A 20,715-nucleotide genomic window follows, 5' to 3' on the forward strand; every position below is an offset into this window, starting at 1 on the left:
ACAAAGCCTGAAGGAATGTCTGAAATGACTTCTTCTAACCCCCACCATGTTTTATGGGCGAGGAGGCCACCACCAGGGTAGAAGGCCTGGCCTGAGGTCACCCAGCCAGAGAAAGGCAGGGCTGGGGCCCCCACCGGATCTCCTGCAGCCCAGAGCACCTCCTCCCACGCTGAGCCTTTAAGTCGTCAGCTTCTGGTTCCCTGTTTGGGATAAACATCTGCCAGATTGCAGACAGAGCAGCTCCCGTCATCTCTTCCCACCCGCAGTGGGTTCTAGGCTCTCCCCAGTCCTGGACCTCCATGCAACCTTCACAGGCTCAAGGCACTCGAGGGGCTGTGCGAGGTGGACAGAGGTGCCACAGGCTCTGCTGGAGAGGGCCTGGTGCCCGGCTAGGGAGATCTGACCCACAGACCACACCCCACCCAGTGCCCTCGTTTCCCCCATGGGGATGCTGAGGCTTAGATGGTGACATTAGTTAAGGGGCAGGCTTCAGACTTTCTGCCTCCTGCTCCACCCCTTGGGGGAGGGGAGGAAAAGGGACTTCTGCAGAGGGGAGCGAGTTGAAAGCAGCAAGGGTTGCTATGTGGACCTGCCCCATGGCAGCCTCCTGCACAGCCCTGCTCCAGCTCCGGCAGGGCTCCTGGGGGCAGCATCAGCCCTCCCCCACCCATCAGGCACTGTACCTCTGCACCTGGTTGGGCGGTGGGCGCCCATCTCCATACAGCTCTTGGAAGAAGCTGGTGCACAAAGAGGGGCTGGTCGGGGCACATGGGGGCATATGGAGGTGGGCATCTCTGCCCTCTCCTACGAGGCAGTAACCTCACCAGGGAGGGGTGGCGGGTGTCTCCTGGTCTCAGATGCCAGGCCCTTCGTGCCACACCACCTGCCTCAGAGAAACCCCAGCGTTCAGAGGCCCTGGAAGCTGGCCGGGGCCCCAGATTCAGCGGCCCACTCCACCTCCTGCCGAAGACGGCCCAAGGCTGGCAGGAAACTCACGACTCTTGAGGTAAAAGTTTCAGTTTTGGATGAAAATATGGTCTTGGCCTGAAATGGCAAGAAGCAGGCGCCAGCAAAATGAACGGGCCAGTGTGGTTACAGTGACCTGGGGTCATGGCCTGGCTGGGCAGCCTCAGCCCTGGGCTTGCTGACTGACACCCTCCGCCAGGCTGGCGGTGCCTCCTTCCCCAACCCTCCTCTGCAACCCCCAGTCCCCCAAAGGGTCCCGCCACCTACAGATCCTCTTGTCTTCCGTCCACCCAGATCCTGCCTCTTCCTTCATGCTTCCTCCTCCAGGAAGCCTTTCCCAACCTACTCCACTTACAGGGCTTGCCCCTTCCTCTGACATTCCTAAACTGCCCTCTGGCTGAGCTGGCCCTGCCCCCCACTTTATGTGTCACGCAGAGGCCAGTGCCTGTTTCACTGGGGTTTCATAGTGCTGAGCTCAGGGCACCCTGTGGGGCCTCCAGGCTAGTCCCAGGGCCCCTTGGAGAGCTTTCCTTGTGGCTGGATCCTGGGCTCTCTACAGTGCTGCACCCAAACCCCAAGACCTACTGTGCCAGGGGTCCCTGGACTTGTGGAAGAATCTCTGTGTGGACATCGCAGGGCGCTTTCCCTGCCTGGGACCTCCCCTAAGAACCTTGAATGAATGGATTCATCAAAGGGAAAAGGAAAAACATGCTGCTATGAAATTCACAAGTTTCTCGTGGAGGAGGAGTCTTAAGGGAACACAGACAAAAAGTCAGGCGTTTCAGTGGATTTTAGCAATGATAATGTCAGTGCAGTAGGCAGGGGGAGGAGTTGGGTATCATGACCCCATTTAACAGAAGAGTAAGTGGAGGGCTGCCATGCTATGAGATCCACCCAGAGTCAACCTGCTGCATGGCGCCACAACTAGAGCCAGAGGGAGGTGGCTGACTCTTGGGCACTTGAGTTATTTCTTATGCCACAGGTGGTAAGCCATTAAAGGAAATGTCTATGGCAGGGGAGGCTGATTCCAGGTGACTGTGCTTCTAACCCCACTTTAGAGCTATTAGTCCTCTTGCCACATTTTTTTTTATACTCAGAATAATGCAATGACGGTTGCCTAATGGGGTCCATGCTAAGTGTGGGTCCAATATGTAGTGCTCCAATACGCAGTTGCTCAAGAATGCATTTATTCCGATTATAGCTATTCACGAGCTTTAGCTGGAGTCTGGCTATCCCCAAATACCTCCGAAGCTACCCACTTCTTTGGTATGGCCTTTGCTCTGTGGAAAACTGGGGGCAGGGGCATGACATGGTGATGTGCTGGCTCCCATGCCCTCTCTACTTAATGGGTCTGGGTATGGGTGACCTGGGTGCACACAGACCTCTCTGGAATACACTTGGTCTTAGGCTGGGCACTGTCAAGGGGGGGTCGGGGGGTGATTTTGAGCATGCCTGTCCTCATACTTCAAAGTGACCTGAAGCTTCTCTTACTCTGGGACCTGGGATCTGTCCTGGAAGGGCCAGCAAGGGGTTAAGGGAGGGTCGTTCCCTGCAGGTTCCTCCCCGTTCCCCGCAAAGGGGCCGCTGTTTTTCCCTGAAGACTCAGAGCTCTGTGCCCTGATACCGAGTGAAGGCCTTTAAACCTGAGCTCTAGGTGGGAGGCAGTGAGGGATGGGCACTCTGGGGGTGTGCAGGGACCCCTTATTCTAGGCTCTGGATTTCAAGGGCAGAGCCATGCCGAGCCAGCACGATGCACACTCCCTGTGCTCATGGTTCTGCTTCTGGTCAAGTGTTTCTGCCTCTCCTGGACAGAGGGGCCCAGACAGGGAAGATCTAGAAGTAGGAAAAGCTGGCCTCTGGGCACAACATGGGTTTAAATTGCTCACATGACGCCAATTGGCCTCAGACTAACCCAGGCACCGAAGGCCGCCCCCGCAACAGTGCCTCCCTTCCGTGCACTGCGCAGTGCACCCTGTGTGCTCCTGACCTCTCGGTGGCTGTCTGGAGGGGAGCTGGGAAGACCTCTGTCTCCATAAGGCGGCCTGCTCTTCATCTAGAGGAGATGGAACCTGGCTACCCTGAACACTGTGGGTATAAATACTCTTAGAGTGGGGGGTTCAAGGCAAGTGTGGCATTGCTGCTGGCTGTTGAAAGAGTTGCCCTGTCATCTCGTCTTCCTGTTCCTCTCCCCCTCTGTCCTCAACTCCCTTCTGGTTCTTTCTAGGCATCAGAAACACAGCCCACGCAGGTTGGTATGGGCAAAGGGCGACAAGGAAATAAGCCCCCAGCAGTGTGGGGAGGGGCACCAGGGTCAGAGGTGGGGCACGCTGTGCAGATTCCCTATCCATTCTTCCCATCAGCGGCCCGCAGGCCAATGTTAGGGGCCCAGGCTATGCACCCCTGGCTGGGGAAGCCTGCTCACCCAGGGGCTTTGGTTCGAAGATGCTCACTGACTTGTCCCAGAAGCTCTTGGAGCCCACCAAGAAGCTCTTGGAGCACTTACTGAAGGAAGGAGACCACAGCTAGGGGAGCACAGTTCCTACACTGCCCCCATGGCAGGCAACCCCAGCTCCTGGCTCTGGCCTGGTGGGGGCAGTGGTGGGAATGCCACAGTTCCATGCGCCAGGGGCCAGAGAGCATGCTCCTGAGAGTAGGACGGGGAAATGAGGCCTGCCATCACGACTCAGGTCTTTGAGGGGCAGGCTCAAGCCTGGGTATGCCCCCTCTCCACAAGAGATCACCACAGCCACCTAGAACCCCTGGCTCTCTAATGTAAAACATCTTTAAGTCCATCATCCTATGACCTATCAACATGTCTTCCTAAAACATGGCCTCTTTCAACCTCCCCAGGCCTCATCTCTCATCTATAATTAATACGAGGGGATTGGATTGGATGACCTGTAGATCATTCCTGCAAGTCTACACTGGTCTATGATTTTTAATTGATCCTGGAACTACATCTCAAGAACCCACAATGGCTCCCTGAGTCCCACTTTATAAAGTCCAGATCCTTCTGCCTCTTAGTCAGTCCACCTTATAGACTTCCTCCAGCTCTCAGCTGAATTTCAGTAAGGCAGTGTCCTTATTGTCCCTCACTTGTGTCATTTCTTTGGCTCTTGATTCATGATATTTCCCCCATCAAAAACATCCTTCCTGGAAACAGTTTGGCAGATACTCAAAAAGTTAAAGATAAAATTTCCATAAGATCCAGTAATTCCACTTCTAGGTATATACCCCAAAGAATCAAAAGCGGGGACTCAAACAGATATTTGTGCGTGCATGCTCCTATCCTATCAGGGAGAAAACCAAGTGCGCATTGACAGATAAATGGATTAAAAAAATGTGGTATAGACACAAAATGGAATATTAGCCAGCCATGAAAAAGAAGGGAATTCTGACACATGAATAAATCTTGAAACCACGATGTGAAGTGAAATATGCCAGACACAAAAAGAAAAATACTGTGTGATATCCTGTGTGTGCTATTTGTAGAGTGGGTGAATTCATGGAGATGGAAGATGGAGGGGAGGCTGCAGGGGAGTTATTGCTGTAGGGGAGTTATGGTGGGTACAGGGCTTTTGTTTGGGGTGATGAGAGGGTTTGGTGGGGGGGTGGGGGATGGTCATGGGCATTGTCCAACATTGTGGGTGTGCGGGGTACTGCTGAACTGTGCACTTAACACTAGTTAAGATGGTGAATTTTATGGTATATTTTACTGCAATAATAATTTGCCAAAAAGAAAAGAAAAGAAAAACAGTAACAAAACTGTTCTGCCCTCTTCCTCCTCTGTGGCCACTCCCTCCCGCTAGGTCTAGCTCTTTCCTTGCTATACTGCTGGGGCAGGCCTCTGAGCTCCTTACGCATTTTCAGGAAACACCTTGGGGCCGTGCACAGGCTGGTTCCAGAGGAGGACCTCAGATAACTCAACACAATTTTCTTCCTTTTGAAAGAGTGACCCTCTGCAGTCCCCTTCCTGCCCAGGGGCCACCGTTCCCCCTTGGTAGTGGCTGGGAGCCTCCCTGGGGAGCCAGGGACAGGGCGGTGAGCAGTTACATAACCCGCAGGGAGATTTTTTCCATCGGCCCAGGCGGTGCCAGCTTTCCAGCAGCAACCACGGCAGGTAGAGGCGCCCTGTCTGGGCTGGCCGTGCCCGGGCAGGGCAGAGATGCTGCGATCTGGAGCCGCTTAGCATAGCTCAGATTCCCCGCGGCGGCTGGGGGCCGGCCACTCACAGAGCTGCGGGGAAGATCTGCTGTCTCCTGCCTGCCTGGCTCCGGGGAAGGAGGAGGAGGAGGTGCTGGGGGTGAACTGCCAGCCAGCCAGGGGTGACCCTCTGGGGCCTGGGACACCCGAGCTGGCCTTCTCCGGTAACCCACTTATCTGCAGGGCTTGCTTCAGTGTGGCAGCCTCAGACAGGGCAGTGCCCGGCCAAGTTCTATCAGGGGATTTAGCAGGGAAAATGAACCCGGGGTGGGGGGTGAGGGCATGCAGGGAAGAGGACACGGTCTGGCAAGAGACACGGGTGATGGTGAAATAATTCCTGACCTGGGTAAAGCTCTTCTGGCCCAGAAGCGAGAGGGAGAAAACCCCAGGCCATTCCCTTTTGTGGCTGTGGCCTGTGCTATTCCCACGCCTGTCTACCCAGCTCCTTCCTCCCCACAGAAGGAAGCTCCTGGAGCCAGCCAGCTGACGCCTGCTGAATACCTAGTGTGTACCAATATAGTGGTGGGACACAAAGATGACCCAGACACATGCTTTGCCCCAAGACATCCACGGACACAAGTCTCAGAAAAGAAAAGCTTAAACAGGGGAGCCCAGAAGACTCCACGAAAGGGACACACGGTAAATGTTCACGGGTCAGAGGAAGGTGAGGTCCCTGGGCTGGGAGATCAGGGAAGGCTTCCTGGAGGAGGCAGATTTGACTAGGAGGAAGAATACACCTGTCAATCCTGGGCCCACTGCCCATGAAGACAATAGTCTAAAAGCACTCATTGCCGGACCTCGTTGTTCCACACTTAATCAGCGTAGGAGGGGGAAATGGAAATGCTGCCCAAGACTGAGGCATGGGGTGGTCTTTGGGAATTTAGGATGGGATAAAGTTAGAAGGGCCTCCCAGTTCATCCCATCAGGGCAGGGCACCCACACTGATGGAGCCATCTGACTGGTGTGGCTCAGAGCTGGGGTCTGTGCACACATTACCTCATTTAAGCTCTACCACAACCCAATCATCCCTCCCAGGACAGAAACTCGGGTGCAGAGACATGTTTTAAATGCTCAAGATCAGCATCGAGACAGCAGTCAATGCTACTGCGCAGGTTTGCTGCTCCTCAGGCCTCAGCGTTGCTGCCTCGGGGCAAGAAATCCTGTCTAGAGAAACGAGATTCAGGGGCACAACCCGCACCTGTCTGCTCCAGATGGCCCAGCTGACCTGATTCGTGAAGCTGCAGGCTGGTCTTGCTCTCCCCTCCTGAGCCACCCACACTCCTAACAACACGGCAATGGCCACTTTTCACGGGAAAGGAGTGACTTTTGTCCAAGGCTCACTCAGCCTCTGCACATCTAGAGTCTCTGACAAGGCCTGCAGTAGACTGCCCATGAGACTTGTAAAAGCCCATTTTGGGCTTTCTCAGGAGCAGGGCTCTCTGTGATTTTGAAGAATATGGCAGTGATGCAGAGGCAGGAAGCTGGGCACTTGGTTTTGCAGGAAGCTCGCTGGTCCCTGGGGGCCTGGAGCGGTAGTTGGCACAGCAATGGCACCCAAGGCCCCCCTCATGATATGATGACAGGACACCTGGCATGCTGCTGTTCTGGGCACCTTCCAGGACTGGCTGAGGATCAGTGGTCATTTTCTTTCCTCTGCTTATTTTTGGATTCAAAAATCAAAATGCTTGTTTATGATCCGGTCATTGGCTGCTCTGTCTCACTGAGCACTTCAAAGCTCCAGAGAGAACCACAGGCTTAGCACTCCTGGAAGCCACGTGTTCCTCCGCCCCACCCAAACTGAACAGTCAGGGCGATCTGGTCTAAGCACTGACTTTGAGGGTATCCCACCTGGGTCCTTGAATGCAATGCTTCAGATTTGCACAGATTGAAAGACCACAGCACAGGGCAAGTGAACAGAGACATACAGGATCCACCACAGTGCATGGTATATAGCAGGTGCCCAATAAGCATTGAGAAGAAATAAAGATTGGAGAAAAGCAGGTCATATTTACTCATTCCAAAGCAAGTGCAGGGCAATGAGGCACACGGCTCCTACCCACTGTGGCTCTGGCAGCGGGGGCAAAGAACATGGATAGGAGTCAGGCATCGGCTCTTCCTGTTGGGGGAGCCCAGGGCTGCCACAGAATCCTGGGCAGGGGTCAAGCTCCTGTGACTGCTGGCCTCCTGTGATGCCAGGCCAACCTGCCGAGGCCTGTTGATGCCCACCTTCAGGGAAATATGTGTGGCAACTCTGCATGTCCCTTGCAGGGCACGGCCTTCAGCATGGGGACAGATGACCTGTGGGGGGCAGAGCAGGAGCTCAGATGCCAGCCATTTTTAGAAAAACAGCCCTTTTCTGGGCTTTTGCAAGCTTCTGCGTAGCCTGCCCATGGGGAAAGCGGCTTGCACTGCCTCTGGCCCTTTGCTTCAGCCTTTCTGATTTCTAGCAACTGGTGGAGGGGAGCTCGATGTGTATATGGCCAGGGCTTTTGCTCAGGCTTTGGAATGCACAGAACAATGTGCTTCTATCCCTGGGTGTGCCTGGCTTGGGCCAACATTAAAATTAGTTTACATGCCTGGAGTGCACATCGGCTCAGCAGTGGGTGTGCAGAAATAAGGGAGGGGATCTGAGAAGAGGGAGACGATGCAAGCAGGAGATGGGAACCAGGGCCAGCAGCCTGTGTGGTTTCATAGGGACTAGGGCGAATGGAGAGTGCAGGGGTTTCTTCAGGTACCCTTGGCCTCCAGAGGCCCAGAAAGCTCAGAGACTCAGCAACCCCTGGAAACACAGTGGGATTATTCCACAGGTGGATTTTGAAATCCCAATTGATGACGTCCTGAGATGGATTCTTTTTTGTTTTTTAGAGTCTCACTCTGTTGCTCATGCTGGAGTGCAACAGCAGGGTCCTAGCTCGCTGCAGCCTCGACTCCTGGGCTGAATGGATCCACCTGCCTCAGCCTCTGGAGTAGCTGGGGCTTCAGTAGCAATGCAGCCACACCTACCTAATTTTTTTTTTGTTTTTTTAGAGATGGCGTCTTGTTATGTTGCCCAGGCTGGTCTCAAACTCCTGGCCTCAAGCAATCCTTCTGCCTTGGCCTTGCAAAGTGCTGGGATTACAGGCATGAGCCATTGCTCCCAACCATGATATGGATTCTTGATTTTCCCAAGCTTTTGAGCCTTACACCCTATTTAGGATGTGGTATGGGAGCCAGAAACTCCGGCCAGCCTCGTGATGTTGAGTGAAACTTGCAGCCTCACTGCGCCACTTTCCCCAGTATAAACCTGGGGAGGGATCCCTGCCCTGGAACCTACCTCCGATTCACACATAGGAAAGTGCTCAGAAGAGCTTCAAAGCCCCTCATGCCCCAGGGAGCATTGGTACCCATGACTGATGGCTCTATGCCTCCCTTCCACAGCGATTTCCTGAGTCTCTACTATGAACCATGAAGCCAGGAGCTGGGGACAGCCTATAACTTGGCCAGGATTCTGGCCCTCTAGGAGTTTACAACCTAGACTCCAGGAATCGGTATCAGTCCCCCTCCTCCCTTCCTATGTAAAAGACAAGAGTTAGGAACTTCAAACTTCTGACAAAGGGAAACGGCTTGATTTTCCAGAGACCTCGAGAGAATCATGAGAAGGAGGTTTTCCCCTTAGGAAGAGAGTTAGAGGAATCGCCCAGGTTTTCTTCCCAAGCCTGAAAACATGGGACAAGGAGAGGGGCAGGAGGATGGGAGAAACAGGGGCTGAAGTGGGGGCAACACACACATCCAGGATGAGGTGAGGGTAAGTTACATCTTCAGGCTTGTCTCACACTTGAGAGGTTCACTGATAAGGAAAGCCAAGCCAGAAAATCTCGAGTGCCCCTTCTGGGCTAGAGTCATTCCCAGAGACCCCAGAGACACCACCCAATTGAGCTTCTATGTATGAAAAGCCCAAAACACAATGCCTGATGATGACCCAGGCAGAACTCTGAAGAGTTTCTCTGCTCTTTAGCTCAAGGTCAGCTTTTTAAGGGGCTGTCTTCTAGAAGGTGCTAGAGAAGAGCAATTTATTTTGAAATCTGGTCACACACCAGATTCTGATTTTGTGTTGTCTTTTCACAACAGGCCTACTGTGTTTACGACTTGGTTGAGATGAATTTTTTTTTTTTTTTTCAAAAAAAGGTATTGCATCCTTCTGTTAGATGTGTTGTTGGCAACGGTTGCTAGGGAGAGCTGGGTTCAGTTACAGACACACTGATGCCGGCTCTAATAATACTTTGCTCTGCATAGCTCGGATGCAGACACCTCTTGGCTAAACAGAGCACACACATTTCAACAGAGGAGGGCTTGAACTTGTACTACCCAAGCCTGTCTCAGCAAAGGAGCATTCCCAGAGCCCACGTGGACGTCCCGGGGCAGTGACAGGGCAGTGCTGGGTGGAGGGGGCTCAGGCTTCCATTCTTGTCATTCCAAAGGTCCCATAAAAAGAGGCACACTCGTTCCTCACTTCTCTGAGAAACTGGAGCCCCTTCACCGCCCTGTATCACACCACAATTCCCTGATGAGGATCCAGGGAAACTTTTGGTTCCTTCTCTAACCCAGGCACCCTGGGCAGCCCACATTCTCCTGTAAGTCGGAAACAATCAATGCTCATCATCTAGTCAGTCAGTCTAGTCTGCAGTCAGGACCCTGTAAAGCCGGAGAAGTTGGGAGCCTTGGTGGGAAGGGGTGCGGGGAGACAGGCTGAACTGCGAACTCCCAGCCTCCGGTACAGCCTGGCACCGTGGGTGAGAGTGAGGCCCTTTTCCTAAAACATGTGATAGCTGTTCCAACACATATCCCAGGCCAAGGAAAAGGAAAATGGGAAAAGGAGCTGAGGACAGAGAGAAATGGAGGCAGTGGGAGAGAAGAGGTGGCTTTCATCTCATCAAGGAGGAGGCTCAGAGTGACGATGAGAAGGGCCTGAGGCTGGGGGAGTGGAAGGCATGTTCTCAGCAGCTGCGGCCTCCTGTGTAACGGGGTTCTCCCGCCAGCTCAGGCTCGGAGTTCTCCCCACGGCTCAGCAAAGAGCCCAGCACCTGGCAGGTATATCTTGACTGGTTCGCGGCAGACAGGCAGAGCCAGCTGACTCATAAGTGGCCACGATGAAACAGTCAGGTGTCTCTGGGGTGTCTCAATGGCGGTGTTCCCCCCTGGCTAAGGAATGCCCGGGTTGTGTCCTTGGAGAATCTAAATCAACTGATGAGGGGTAGGCCCCCTACCTGCTATGTTTTAATGATTCTCATGCACAGCGAGGCTGAGAACCACTGACCTAAAGAAGAGCCAGTATCTGAAATGCAATATTCCCAGGCCAGACCTCCACTCTGACAATCACACGGGTGAGACTGTGCTTTAGTCTGCCCATTTATGAAACAAAGCCACCACCTACAAACCATCAGTCATTCAATGCCTTGTGACTTCCCACTGTGATCCCTGGATGAGAGCACTAGCATCTACCAGGAGCATGTTTGAAACGCAGAAGCTCAAGCCCATCCCAGGCCTCCTGCATCAGAATCTGCATTTAAACAAAATGCCACGTGACTCATATGCACATTCCAATTTGAGAACCCCTGACCTAATAAAGACAACATGCTTGGTACATTTAAGAAATGTCTGTTTAATAAACAGAGTTTTACTTACAAGGACACTACTAAAAAAAGGGCCACATTTCAGACAAAAAGGAATTGGCTTGGATATAAAAACTGAAGACCATTTTGGAGCTGTGGGATTGGTGACGGGGTCCTCTGAGACCCCAGGGGCTCCAGCACTGTCATGGCTCATGAGAATGGTGCTTCTGGGTTTCTTGAGATAGCAGTGCTGAGTCTGGCTGGGAAGGGTTAAAGGACCTTAGACCTTCTCCCTTCTCCCACCCTGCACTTCCCACTCCACGGGGGCTGCACCCCAGCTTGGCAAGAGCCCTTATACCTCTGCTACAGACTGTTGACCACATCTGAGGTTGCCCCTCTCCCTCCATGCTGCTGGCTCGCATCATCAAAGCCCTGGCAGCAAGAGAAGTCAGCCAGGGAGAACCAAGTGTAAAGACCGCTGCTGGGAGTTGTGCTAAGGAGGCACTTCACACCCTGGCCCCTTTGGAGCCTGCATTGCTAAGCCGGGTCCCAGAACTTGTGTGTGGAAATGGTAGCTGAACCTGATCCTATGGGGCATCTCGGAGGCTGCCAAACCGAACCAGGTGCTGGTTGGGGACCTAGAGCCAGATGGGCCTTGAGTGGATGGAGCTGAGTGCAAACCTCAGGGAGGAAGCAGTGGGGAAGGCTGTGCAGGCCGGGTCTAGAACTGCCTGCCAGGAAGGAATGCAAACATAGTTTGCCAGAAAATGAAGTCAGGTGAAAAAAGACATCCCTGGAGGTGTTAAGAGGGAAAGCTAGTTGTGCTAAGCCCAGCCCATCGCTTTCTTTTCTTGCACCTCTTGGGGTTGGGTGGTGAGGGGCCATGAATTATGCTGCCCAGAAAGGCCCGCTGCACCTCTGTCTCCTTGGCTGCAGAGAGGGGGCACAGGGCCTGAGGAGGCTCAGCCAGATGTGGTTCAGGTGTCCTCTGGGCCTTGGAGTTAGGGGGCCATTGTGGGGTCAGGGCAGCCCGGCACCAGCACAGTCTACCCGCCTTCCCATGGCAGCCAAAAGGGCATTGTCTAGCCACCCAGGAGGCCTGAGTACGCAGATCAAGCCTCTGGTTATACTCTCAAGGGGCTCCCTCCTTGGCTCACATGAAAGCTGGGACTGCAGGTGGTGAACAGTGGTGAGTGGTGGCCTACGTGGACATTTCGATTTCTAAAGACCTGACCCTCAGGTACTCTACCTAGGCAAATGGCTGGCTTCCTCTGCTGTGGGGGAGGGGAGGAGGAGCTGCTCTGAAGCCTCAGAATGTAAGCCGTGACTGCCTTGTGGCGGGGGGATTCCCTTCTTGCCCTGGACTTCAGCTGTCCCCGCAGGCCCCTAGCTCAGGAGAAGGTAGGCTTCTAGCGCCTTCCTTTTCAGACATCTATTTCTCCATGACAACCGAGGGCCCTCTAGCACCAGGCACTGTGCAGCCCCTGGGATACAGAGGTGCAGAAAGTAGAGGGGTTCCCACCTCCCAGAGCCCAAGATAGGAGGGCAGTAACAGCACACACCCCAGTTTGTCACTGTGGATTCACGTGGCCATTGGTTTAAGTTCAACTCCTTCTTCACTGCAAACCTCTTAAGGACAAAGCTGTGCCCATTCACTGACTGCTGTATGCTCAGTCCCCAGGCTGGTGCCTGGCACACAGTGAATACTAGGAGGGTGACTGAACATTGTGGCTACAGGATGAGAGGTGTTGGGACAGGAGAAGGGCTGGTGCTTCCTGGAAAGTGGGGCCTCAGCACCACCTGAAGAAGGAGTGTGAGTTGCTTCAGGAGGAGGTGCATGCTCAGAGTGGGATAGAGAAGTGAATTCTGGGCTGGGGGAGAGTCCGTCCATGCAGGGTGTAGTGGGAGGTTCAGCCTGGCTGGTGAGGGGTGGGGAGCAGGATGTGGACTGCCAGTTCTCTGCCCCAGAGACAAGGTGGCACCCACAGGGCTGGGTTTCTGGGGCTGGTCCCAAAGCCTGCATCACTCATGACAGACCTACCATTGAGCCACAATATGGGGTGAGCGGGTTTGTGAGGATTTAGGGACCCAGGACAGTTTCCTGCCAGTGGCAAAGCCTTGGGAGCATGAGAAAGGGAAAGGCTCACACGGGGTCCCTCGCGCCCCTTCCTGAGGCCCCAGCTCATCTCCAGCAGCGCAAAATCAACGGTGCACTGATGAAGGCTATTGTTTGCGCTTTCCCAGAGGGAACTACAGAGGCCAAGCTCCAACTGATGACAAACGAATCAGGTCTGGAATCCTTCCTTCCCAGCTTTGAATTTTGTGTTTTTTCCCTGCCGTAGTGTTTGCCAAACTGTCTCTCAGCACACTAATCCCACAAGAAGTTCTTAGCTGGGGAATGCAGGGGACTTTGTTGAGTTAAACACAGCCAAACGGGTTCCCTTCCTGCTGGGACATCTGGAGGCTGTCCTAAGCCAGTGCACTTTGTGGTTGATTGAGAGGTGAGCGCAGGGGCCGTAGGGCCCCCTTTGTGGCTGAGTGTTCCCCACGATTGATGGTCTGCTGGACACTTGTGGGTGAGGCCACCCTTACCACGGCAGGTTGGAAGAAATGCCCGATCTGAGGTGGCCCCTGCAGCCAGTTGCCCTCCCCAAGTGCCCCATGCCCTGGGTGCCTGTCTGTCACTGGGTCAGGCTGGGTTACTTGGAGCTGGCAACCATTGTCTAGAACTCTTGCCCCATCCTGGCCCCTTTTTGAAAAACAAAACCTAAAGCCAAGACCATAGGCTGATGCTGTCTCTGACTCGCCTGTGCCGGGCGCTCTGTGGCAGACAGGCTTCTCCCTGCCCGCCACTCTCCACATGCTCCCAGGACATTCCGGCCCGCGAGGAACATGCCCCATGTGCAAATCCCTCAGGTAATACGGGAATTCGTCACCAGGGGAGTGTGGGCGATCCAGGAATGGGAACCTGATCAGGGCCTGGAGCAGGAGAGAAGCAGCCCAGGCTGGCCAGGGAGGGCTCATGTTGCAGTGAGTGCAACTCACATGCAGAGGAGAGGGTGGGTGGGGATGGAGCCCTGCCGGCTACATGCGGAGGTGGCCTTAGCGGCAACTTCCTTCCAGCTTTTAGGGAAGACGGCAGACTGCGAACCACGTGGTTAAGGTGAGGGTGGCCATGTGCCCTTGTTTACACCTGTTGTCTAGGTATAATTATGAACTGAACCCCCTTTGACTCTCACAAGTGTTGCAGTTCGGATGATCTATTGTATGGTCAACCTAGTTAAGATGGCTCTGTAGCCTGCCATTCTACTTCATTACTTGGAAACTACCATTTTATCTCACCTGGACTGGCAACTCACTTTGTATCTCAACTAGTCTCTAAAATACAAAATAGGAGGAAAGGAGAAATGGCTCTGCCCCAGCCAAGGGTCTCCAAGGACAGACCCAGGACCTGGTATAGCCACCATCCCACGACCCTGCTATCTGCCTGATGTCACCAGTTTTGGGGCCACCAGCTTGTCTGCTACTGCCCATACAGACAAGCAGGTACTTGTGAGATGAAACGTTGCTAAGCTCCGTCCAAGCTGACAGACTGTCCCTTTTCTGCTCATGTGTGACTTTGCTCAAACCCATCTCACTACCAGCGATGACCACCTACACACCTGCAAAGGTCTAAGGATCTGGCCCTGGGTGGAAGGAGGAGGAAAAGAGAAGTCCACAGCAAGTTCATGTCTGCTTGGATGTGGAGAGGTCAAAGCACAAAGCTAGGGTGAGACCAAGAGCCAGCCTCTCATTATGAAAATAGAAAGTGGGAAAGGCTGGTTAAACATAAAGCACCTATAAAATTATATTGGTCCATCGTAACCAGGGAGCCCACACATAAACACACACAAATCCAGCCGCTCATTCCTGGCCCCTTGACTGCCTTTGTGTTTTCTATAATTAATCGGGCAAGGGCAGAACTTGGGAAAAGTCCAACTGTGGCCAGAACTCGCAGCCTTCTCGCTAGGAATAACTCACCGAACACAGAGGGGCAGGGGGCGTGGGGCAGTGGCGGCCGGCGTCCGGTTACCTGCAGCATGTTGAGGAGCAGGCTCCGGAACTTGGTTCCCTCCACCATGAAGAGCGCCATCTTGTCGCAGAGCTTGGCGGCGGTGAAGGCGAAGCTGCGGTCGGACACGGCCTTCTGGTAGATGGTGCGCACGATCTCGCCCAGCATCTCCTCGGAGTTGGTGGAGTTCTGGGCCTCCTCCATGAAGGTGGTGAGCTTGGCGTCCACGTCGCTGCTGTTGTTTCGCATGCTGTTCAGGATCTCGATCAGCTTGTCCATCTTGTTCTGCTGGGGAGTGGTCGTCTCCACGGCCACTTCATCCTGGGGGTGTCGGAGACAAATGAATGTGCCTGAGTGAAGCCGAGGTCTCTGTGTGGGGGTGGCCCGGTGGAAAAAGGGTGGCCACCCCCAGAAAGCAGGACCAGGCCTACTTTCCTGGATCTGAGGGCTGGTCCCTCTGGGAACCTCCACCAAAGACCCCTCACGCGCCAAAAGCTCCTTGTTTCCTTTTTTCTTGGCCCCTATGACATCCAGGGCTGATACTGCTTTTGGCTTCTAGCTCCTACCCAGGATTCTCACATACATTGGCTTCTTTTTTGTTTATTTGTCCATCAAATGGCTTAATTTAGAAATGATTTAATGGAGCTTATGAAAGAGGAAATAAGATAACAAATATGAAATCGGGCCAAAGAGAAAATGAGGGTAGGAAGACTTGGTCAGGAAGGCAGGTCAGATCCAAAATGCCTGCAGTGGTGGTTAAAAGTGGCCCAGGCAGTGCCCACCTTGTCCCCCACACCCTCAGCTCCGAATGTCCAAGGATGACTTGTTCTCTGGACATAGGGCTCCCTGTGGGCACAGCCCTGGCTTTTTGTCCTGTGGAGACTGTAGACATATGCCACACACGAAGGAATCCTCCCATGTGCCACTAAAACAGTTGGTGCTTCTAGGAGGGACATTACAAGTAAAAAGCCCTACAGCCTTATGAGGTTTCACTGCAACTAGGATCAGATCAGGGGCTTGAAGAAGAAAAAAATGTCATCTTGTTGTATTGACTCATTCTTGGTGGCCAAGAATGGGAACAACTTAACTGTGGGGAAGTGAGATCTGGCTGGAAGGGCAGGGTCAGGGTCATGAAATGAGATCCACGCTTTTTCTTCTGTCCCTGACAATAGAAGCTCTGGGCTAGAAGGCACAGACTTCTAAGCTCTGACAATAGAAGCTCTGGGCTAGAAGGCACAGACTTCTGAGCTCTGACAATAGAAGCTCTGGGCTAGAAGGCTCTAGATCCCACCCACTCTGTACCTCCAGCTGTGTTGCTTTGGGTAAGTGATTTCACTCTCTGGATCTCAGGTTCCTCACAGGTAACACGGTGAGGTTAGATGAGAAAATCTATAGCTTTCCTTGAGCCCTTCCATGGTGGGATCGAGTTCTAAGGGCATATAGTCTCTCGCTCGAGAACCGAATACTCAGGAGGCTGAGGCAGGAGAATGGCGTGAACCTGGGAGGCGGAGCTTGCAGTGAGCCGAGATTGCACCACTGCACTCCAGCCTGGGCGACAGAGCGAGACTCTGTCTCCAAAAAAAAAAAAAAAAAAAAAAGGGCTGAATCCTGGGTGAAGGAATAGGGTGTCCTAGTTCTTCTCCTCAAACCCAACCACCTCTTCAGGGAAGGCTACTCTGAGTCCCTGGGTAAATTTAATAGGACACAACTCCCCACCCCAAGAGACATCTCACGCTTTACCTGTCTCTTGAAAGGGAGAAGGACAGTGTTGCTTTCCTTGATGAAAATGTTGAGGATGTGGCTGGTGGCTACCTAGGATTTACCCTTTTTTAGAGTGAGCAGCTAGCAGAGTGGGGAGTGACCCAGCCTGAGCCTGAGCCCATGTCTTCTTGGTCCAGGAGTTCAGGAGGCCTCGCCTGAGTGGAGTTCTTGAAACTGATCTATAGATCTACCTTCTCTGTTCCATTCCCCCATATACCCCTCTCTCCAGACCATCTGGGCCCCAGGGCAGGAACAGTGATCTGCATATAGAATAGGAACTACCCACAAGAACACATCTGTACACGTTCTCTCACTTAACCTTCACAGTCTCTCAGCAAGGTGTGTAGTATTACGCCCATTTTACAGATGAGTAACTGGGGCTCAGGGAGGTTAGGTGACTTGCCCAAGACCACCCAGCCAGTCAAAGGCAAAGTGAAGTCTGAGCCTGCTCAGCTGTGTTCTAAAGCCCGTGCTGTTTCCATTCTGCCGCCCTGCAGTTACATTTAGCAGAACTCTAGAGGACTTGGTGGGGCGGATACTGGGAGCAGCATCTTATCTTCAAGAGTGGATCCAAGAAGAGGTCCGACCTGCCTTATCCTGCCTGAGTGTGGACCTTGGGCCTGGCCTCTGGGGCAAGAGCCTGAGGAAAGACAGCAGTAGAGGAAGATGGAGGAGAAGCCTAGAACATGGAGCTCTGCAGAAGCCCCAGGAGGAAGACTCTGTAGGCGCTGCTGCTGTGTGGGATGGCTGTGGGCAAGCTGGCCTTTCTTGGGACAGGTCTTCTCCAGGGTGACCTTACCTGTGCCCTTGCTGGGCAGTGGGGTCGGGGTGGTGGTGCTAGGGTGAGCACAGTAGACTTAATGCTGCCAGTACAAATCCCTAGCCCTCTTCTGGAGGTTAGGGTCATCTACTGAAGCTGTGGGCCAGGCCAGGACCAGGGTGCAGAAAGAGGATCCCAGGAGCAAACGTAAGGAGGCCTCACTTTCGGGCTTATGCTGGCGCAGGCTGGCACCTGCGAGATGCTGAGAATGGAGCTGCCTTATGGTCTGCACTGTAGAGCACTCCCTGGCCGCTGGATGATGAAGGCAGGAAACAGGAAGGCTGGAATCAGCCTGCTCCCACTCTGAACAACTCACCTCTGCCTGGATGGTACTCACCTGTAGAAAAGCTTCAGTCCTTCTTTCATAAGCTCCATGTTTCCCCGTTTGGGGAAAAACATGTGTCCCTTCAGCACAAACAATATCTAACCCTAGAAAATGCTCCCTGCACCTCCCCCATCACTCCCAGGCATGCATCTCTTCCCTCGACTCCCTTGGGCTGGGGGCTGGTGCCAAGTGCCTACCCTGGGCCTCTTGGAGGCTAGAGGGTGAAAAGCCCCAGTGTGCTGGAGGGGTTCATGATGGCCCTAGCTGCTGGCAGTGGTGGACCAGTGTGGTGGGTCCCTGCAGTCATAGAAGCCCCTGCTTCCCTGTACATGGCTCCCCAGACCCCCAAACCCACAAGGCTCTGCACTGTGCCCACCTACCAAAGTGCCTACCTCTTGCTGTCCTCCCTGGTGCAAGAGAACAACAAAAATTCAATTACCGGTACCTTTTCCTTTAGCCTTCGCCGCAGTCTGTCTTTGGAAGACTGGAGCAGGGTAATTTTGGGCCGCTCCCCAGTGCGCTCGGGAAGAATACTGTCTTTACGTTTTGTCTCAACCTCTGGCCCCCCTGGCTGCTGTGGGGGCAGCCGCTCAGAAGCCACCGGGGCCAGGGTGTCAGGGCTGCGGGGGGCCTCGAGGCCGCTGTGCCCGGTGTCCCCTGCAGTGTCCTCTAGTTTTGGGCTCTCGATGGTCATGGTCTCTTTGGCATTGCGGTGTGCGCCTGCCTCCCCCTTGTCGCCTGGTGGGTGCTTCATGTTGCCATGGTGCCAGCGCCGGTTCTGGCTGTAGCCGTGGTGAGTGGGTCTCCCTGAGGGGTGGGGCGCTGAGCCCCCCTGGTACGATTTCTGGTGGTCCCTGTTGTGTTTGGCACTGCCTGGCTGGTGGTCACCATGCTGTTGGGGCTTGTTCCCCCCTGGAGGTCTCTGCTGCCGCCTGTAAACGGAAGAGGAAAGACAGAGAGGGCGATCACTGGGCGGGCCAGTCAGAGTCCCTGTGCCCAGCCGCCAGAACAGGAAGTCATTGCCTTGTCCATATATTCATTCTTCCAACAAACACTTCCTGAACACCTTCTACGTGCCAGAGTCTGTGACAGCGCTTGGGGATACAGCAGAGAACAGGCGGACGGGTCCTTGCTACTGCAGAGGACCAAAGCCAATTCTTTCCTTAAAATCAGTACTTTATTCACTTATTAGAATATGTGTGAATGCATGCATGTGGAACAAAATTTTAAAAATCCAGTAGCAGATAACAGGGAACCCTCCTGCCTCTGACTCTGTCATCACTTATGGCCTTGGAAGCCGCCGTTCCACGTGTGTGAATCTTCCAGACATAGTCTATGCATGTACCAGCAAAGATGCATACACAGATCTGCTTCTCACAAGCACCTTCCTACGAATGACTATTCACCATAATGCTTTTTGAAAAGTTATATCCCTTTCAAACAACTTTTTTTTTTTTTCCTGGAACATTGTCATTGTCACCCCTAAACCCACAAACTAAACATGCTATAAGAATTTTTTATGGGCTAAATTGTGTCCCCCATCACCCCCCAAAACTTCATATGTTGAAGCCTTAACCCCCAATACTTCAGAATGTGACTGTATTTGGAGAAGAGATGTGACAAATCACCTTTAAAGAGGTGATTAAATTAAATGAGTCTGTTAGGGTGCGCCCTAATCCGAATTGACTAGTGGCCTTATAACAAGAGGAACCTTTGACACACAGAGACACCAGGGAGGCTACATGCCCAGAAGAAAGACCACATAGACACACAGCAAGAAGGAGACCATCTGCAGTTCAAGGAGAGAGGCCTCAGAAGAAATCAACCCCACTGACACCTTCATCTTGGACTTCCAGCCTCCAGAAGTGTCAGAAAATAAAATGCCTGTTGTTTACACAGCCCAGTCTGTGGTACTCTGTTATAGCAACCTAGCAAACAGATACAGAAGGAATATTTAACATGATGGGTGTAGGTCAAGACAGGCTCATCTGACAACACTCTCTAAGCACAGGGAACAGGTATGAGTTGTGCACCAGGAACAAACCCCAAACTTTTGAGTTGTGGCCAAAAGACAAGTGAAGAGGTGGTGAGGGGCATTCTCATGACCCTTCTGGCTGGCTCGAAGGCTGCTTCCTGCCACTCAAAGCACTACTATGTTCAAACTCCATCTTACCCTCAGGGTGTTTTCCATGCCACAACTTTACTGGAAGTGCAGCTGGAGCACAAGATAAGCAGGAATTCCTCAAAGGTTGTAAAATAGTGGAAAGATTTTGCAGAAAGATAACAAACTTCTAAAGAATAAGCTCTGCACCTCCTCCGTCACCCATCTTGGGTACCACAGACCTTCATTGCACAGCATGTTTTGAACAAATTGTATTTATTTACTTACAACTTATTGCTTATTACTTACATAAATTCAATTTTAATATTTACTTGATACATTTTATCTGTGAAAAATTGAGGGTATCCTGGGTTGGGTTGGGGTTAAATGCATTATTTTTTCCCACTAAAATTAGTAAAATTTTTTTTTTCATTGAAAAGCCACCATTGAAAAGCTTAGTAGCTCATTATCCCCAATGGGGATGACAGTCCCTTTGATCCCACCCTGTTGGGGTGTTGGGTACCTTGCCCCTCATTGGACCTCCAGTGGAGTGGTGGGTGGGAGTGGGGCTACAGTTCCTGCAGGGGGGTTTGGCTGGAGGAAAGTAGCTACTGTCTCGAGTTTTCTCTCTTGCTAGGCTGCCCCTTTCCTGGTCCTCTGGCTAGAAAGAGTAGGCTTTTGTTGGGGCTCCGTTTGTCTGCTTGGGCCTCAGCGTGTTTCTGGGTCTCCAGTTTCTTTAGCTCCAAGTCTGGGATATCTGAGCCAAGAGGAAAACCCCAGGAAATCAGCCGTGTGTCATTCTTCAGCTCCCAAGGTCCCTGACCTGTCTGTCTGCTTTCTACCTTTCAGAGTCTTCTTAGGTTTGTTTTTATATACAGTGTCCAAGGTTTGGGGTTGTCT

General features: G+C 52.9%; 1 protein-coding gene across 8 annotated transcripts in view; it reads right to left on the bottom strand.

Moving 5' to 3' along the window:
- Positions 1-20,715, bottom strand: part of LOC105489378 (cap binding complex dependent translation initiation factor) — a 339,061-nt gene that overhangs the window by 87,887 nt on the left and 230,459 nt on the right. For 6 of the 8 annotated variants that reach the window (XM_011754136.3, XM_071085394.1, XM_011754132.3 and 3 more), the window contains 2 exons: positions 18,154-18,646; positions 14,830-15,129 (listed from right to left, as the gene is read on the bottom strand). In XM_011754136.3, coding sequence (XP_011752438.1) covers positions 14,830-15,129; positions 18,154-18,646 — 793 coding nt within the window. The remainder of the gene's footprint in view (positions 1-14,829; positions 15,130-18,153; positions 18,647-20,715) is intronic. The other 2 variants (XM_011754139.3, XM_011754134.3) reach the window with 1 other exon arrangement.

Source organism: Macaca nemestrina, chromosome 19 (genome assembly GCF_043159975.1).
Source record: "Macaca nemestrina isolate mMacNem1 chromosome 19, mMacNem.hap1, whole genome shotgun sequence".
In the NCBI taxonomy this organism is placed as follows: Eukaryota; Metazoa; Chordata; class Mammalia; order Primates; family Cercopithecidae; genus Macaca; species Macaca nemestrina.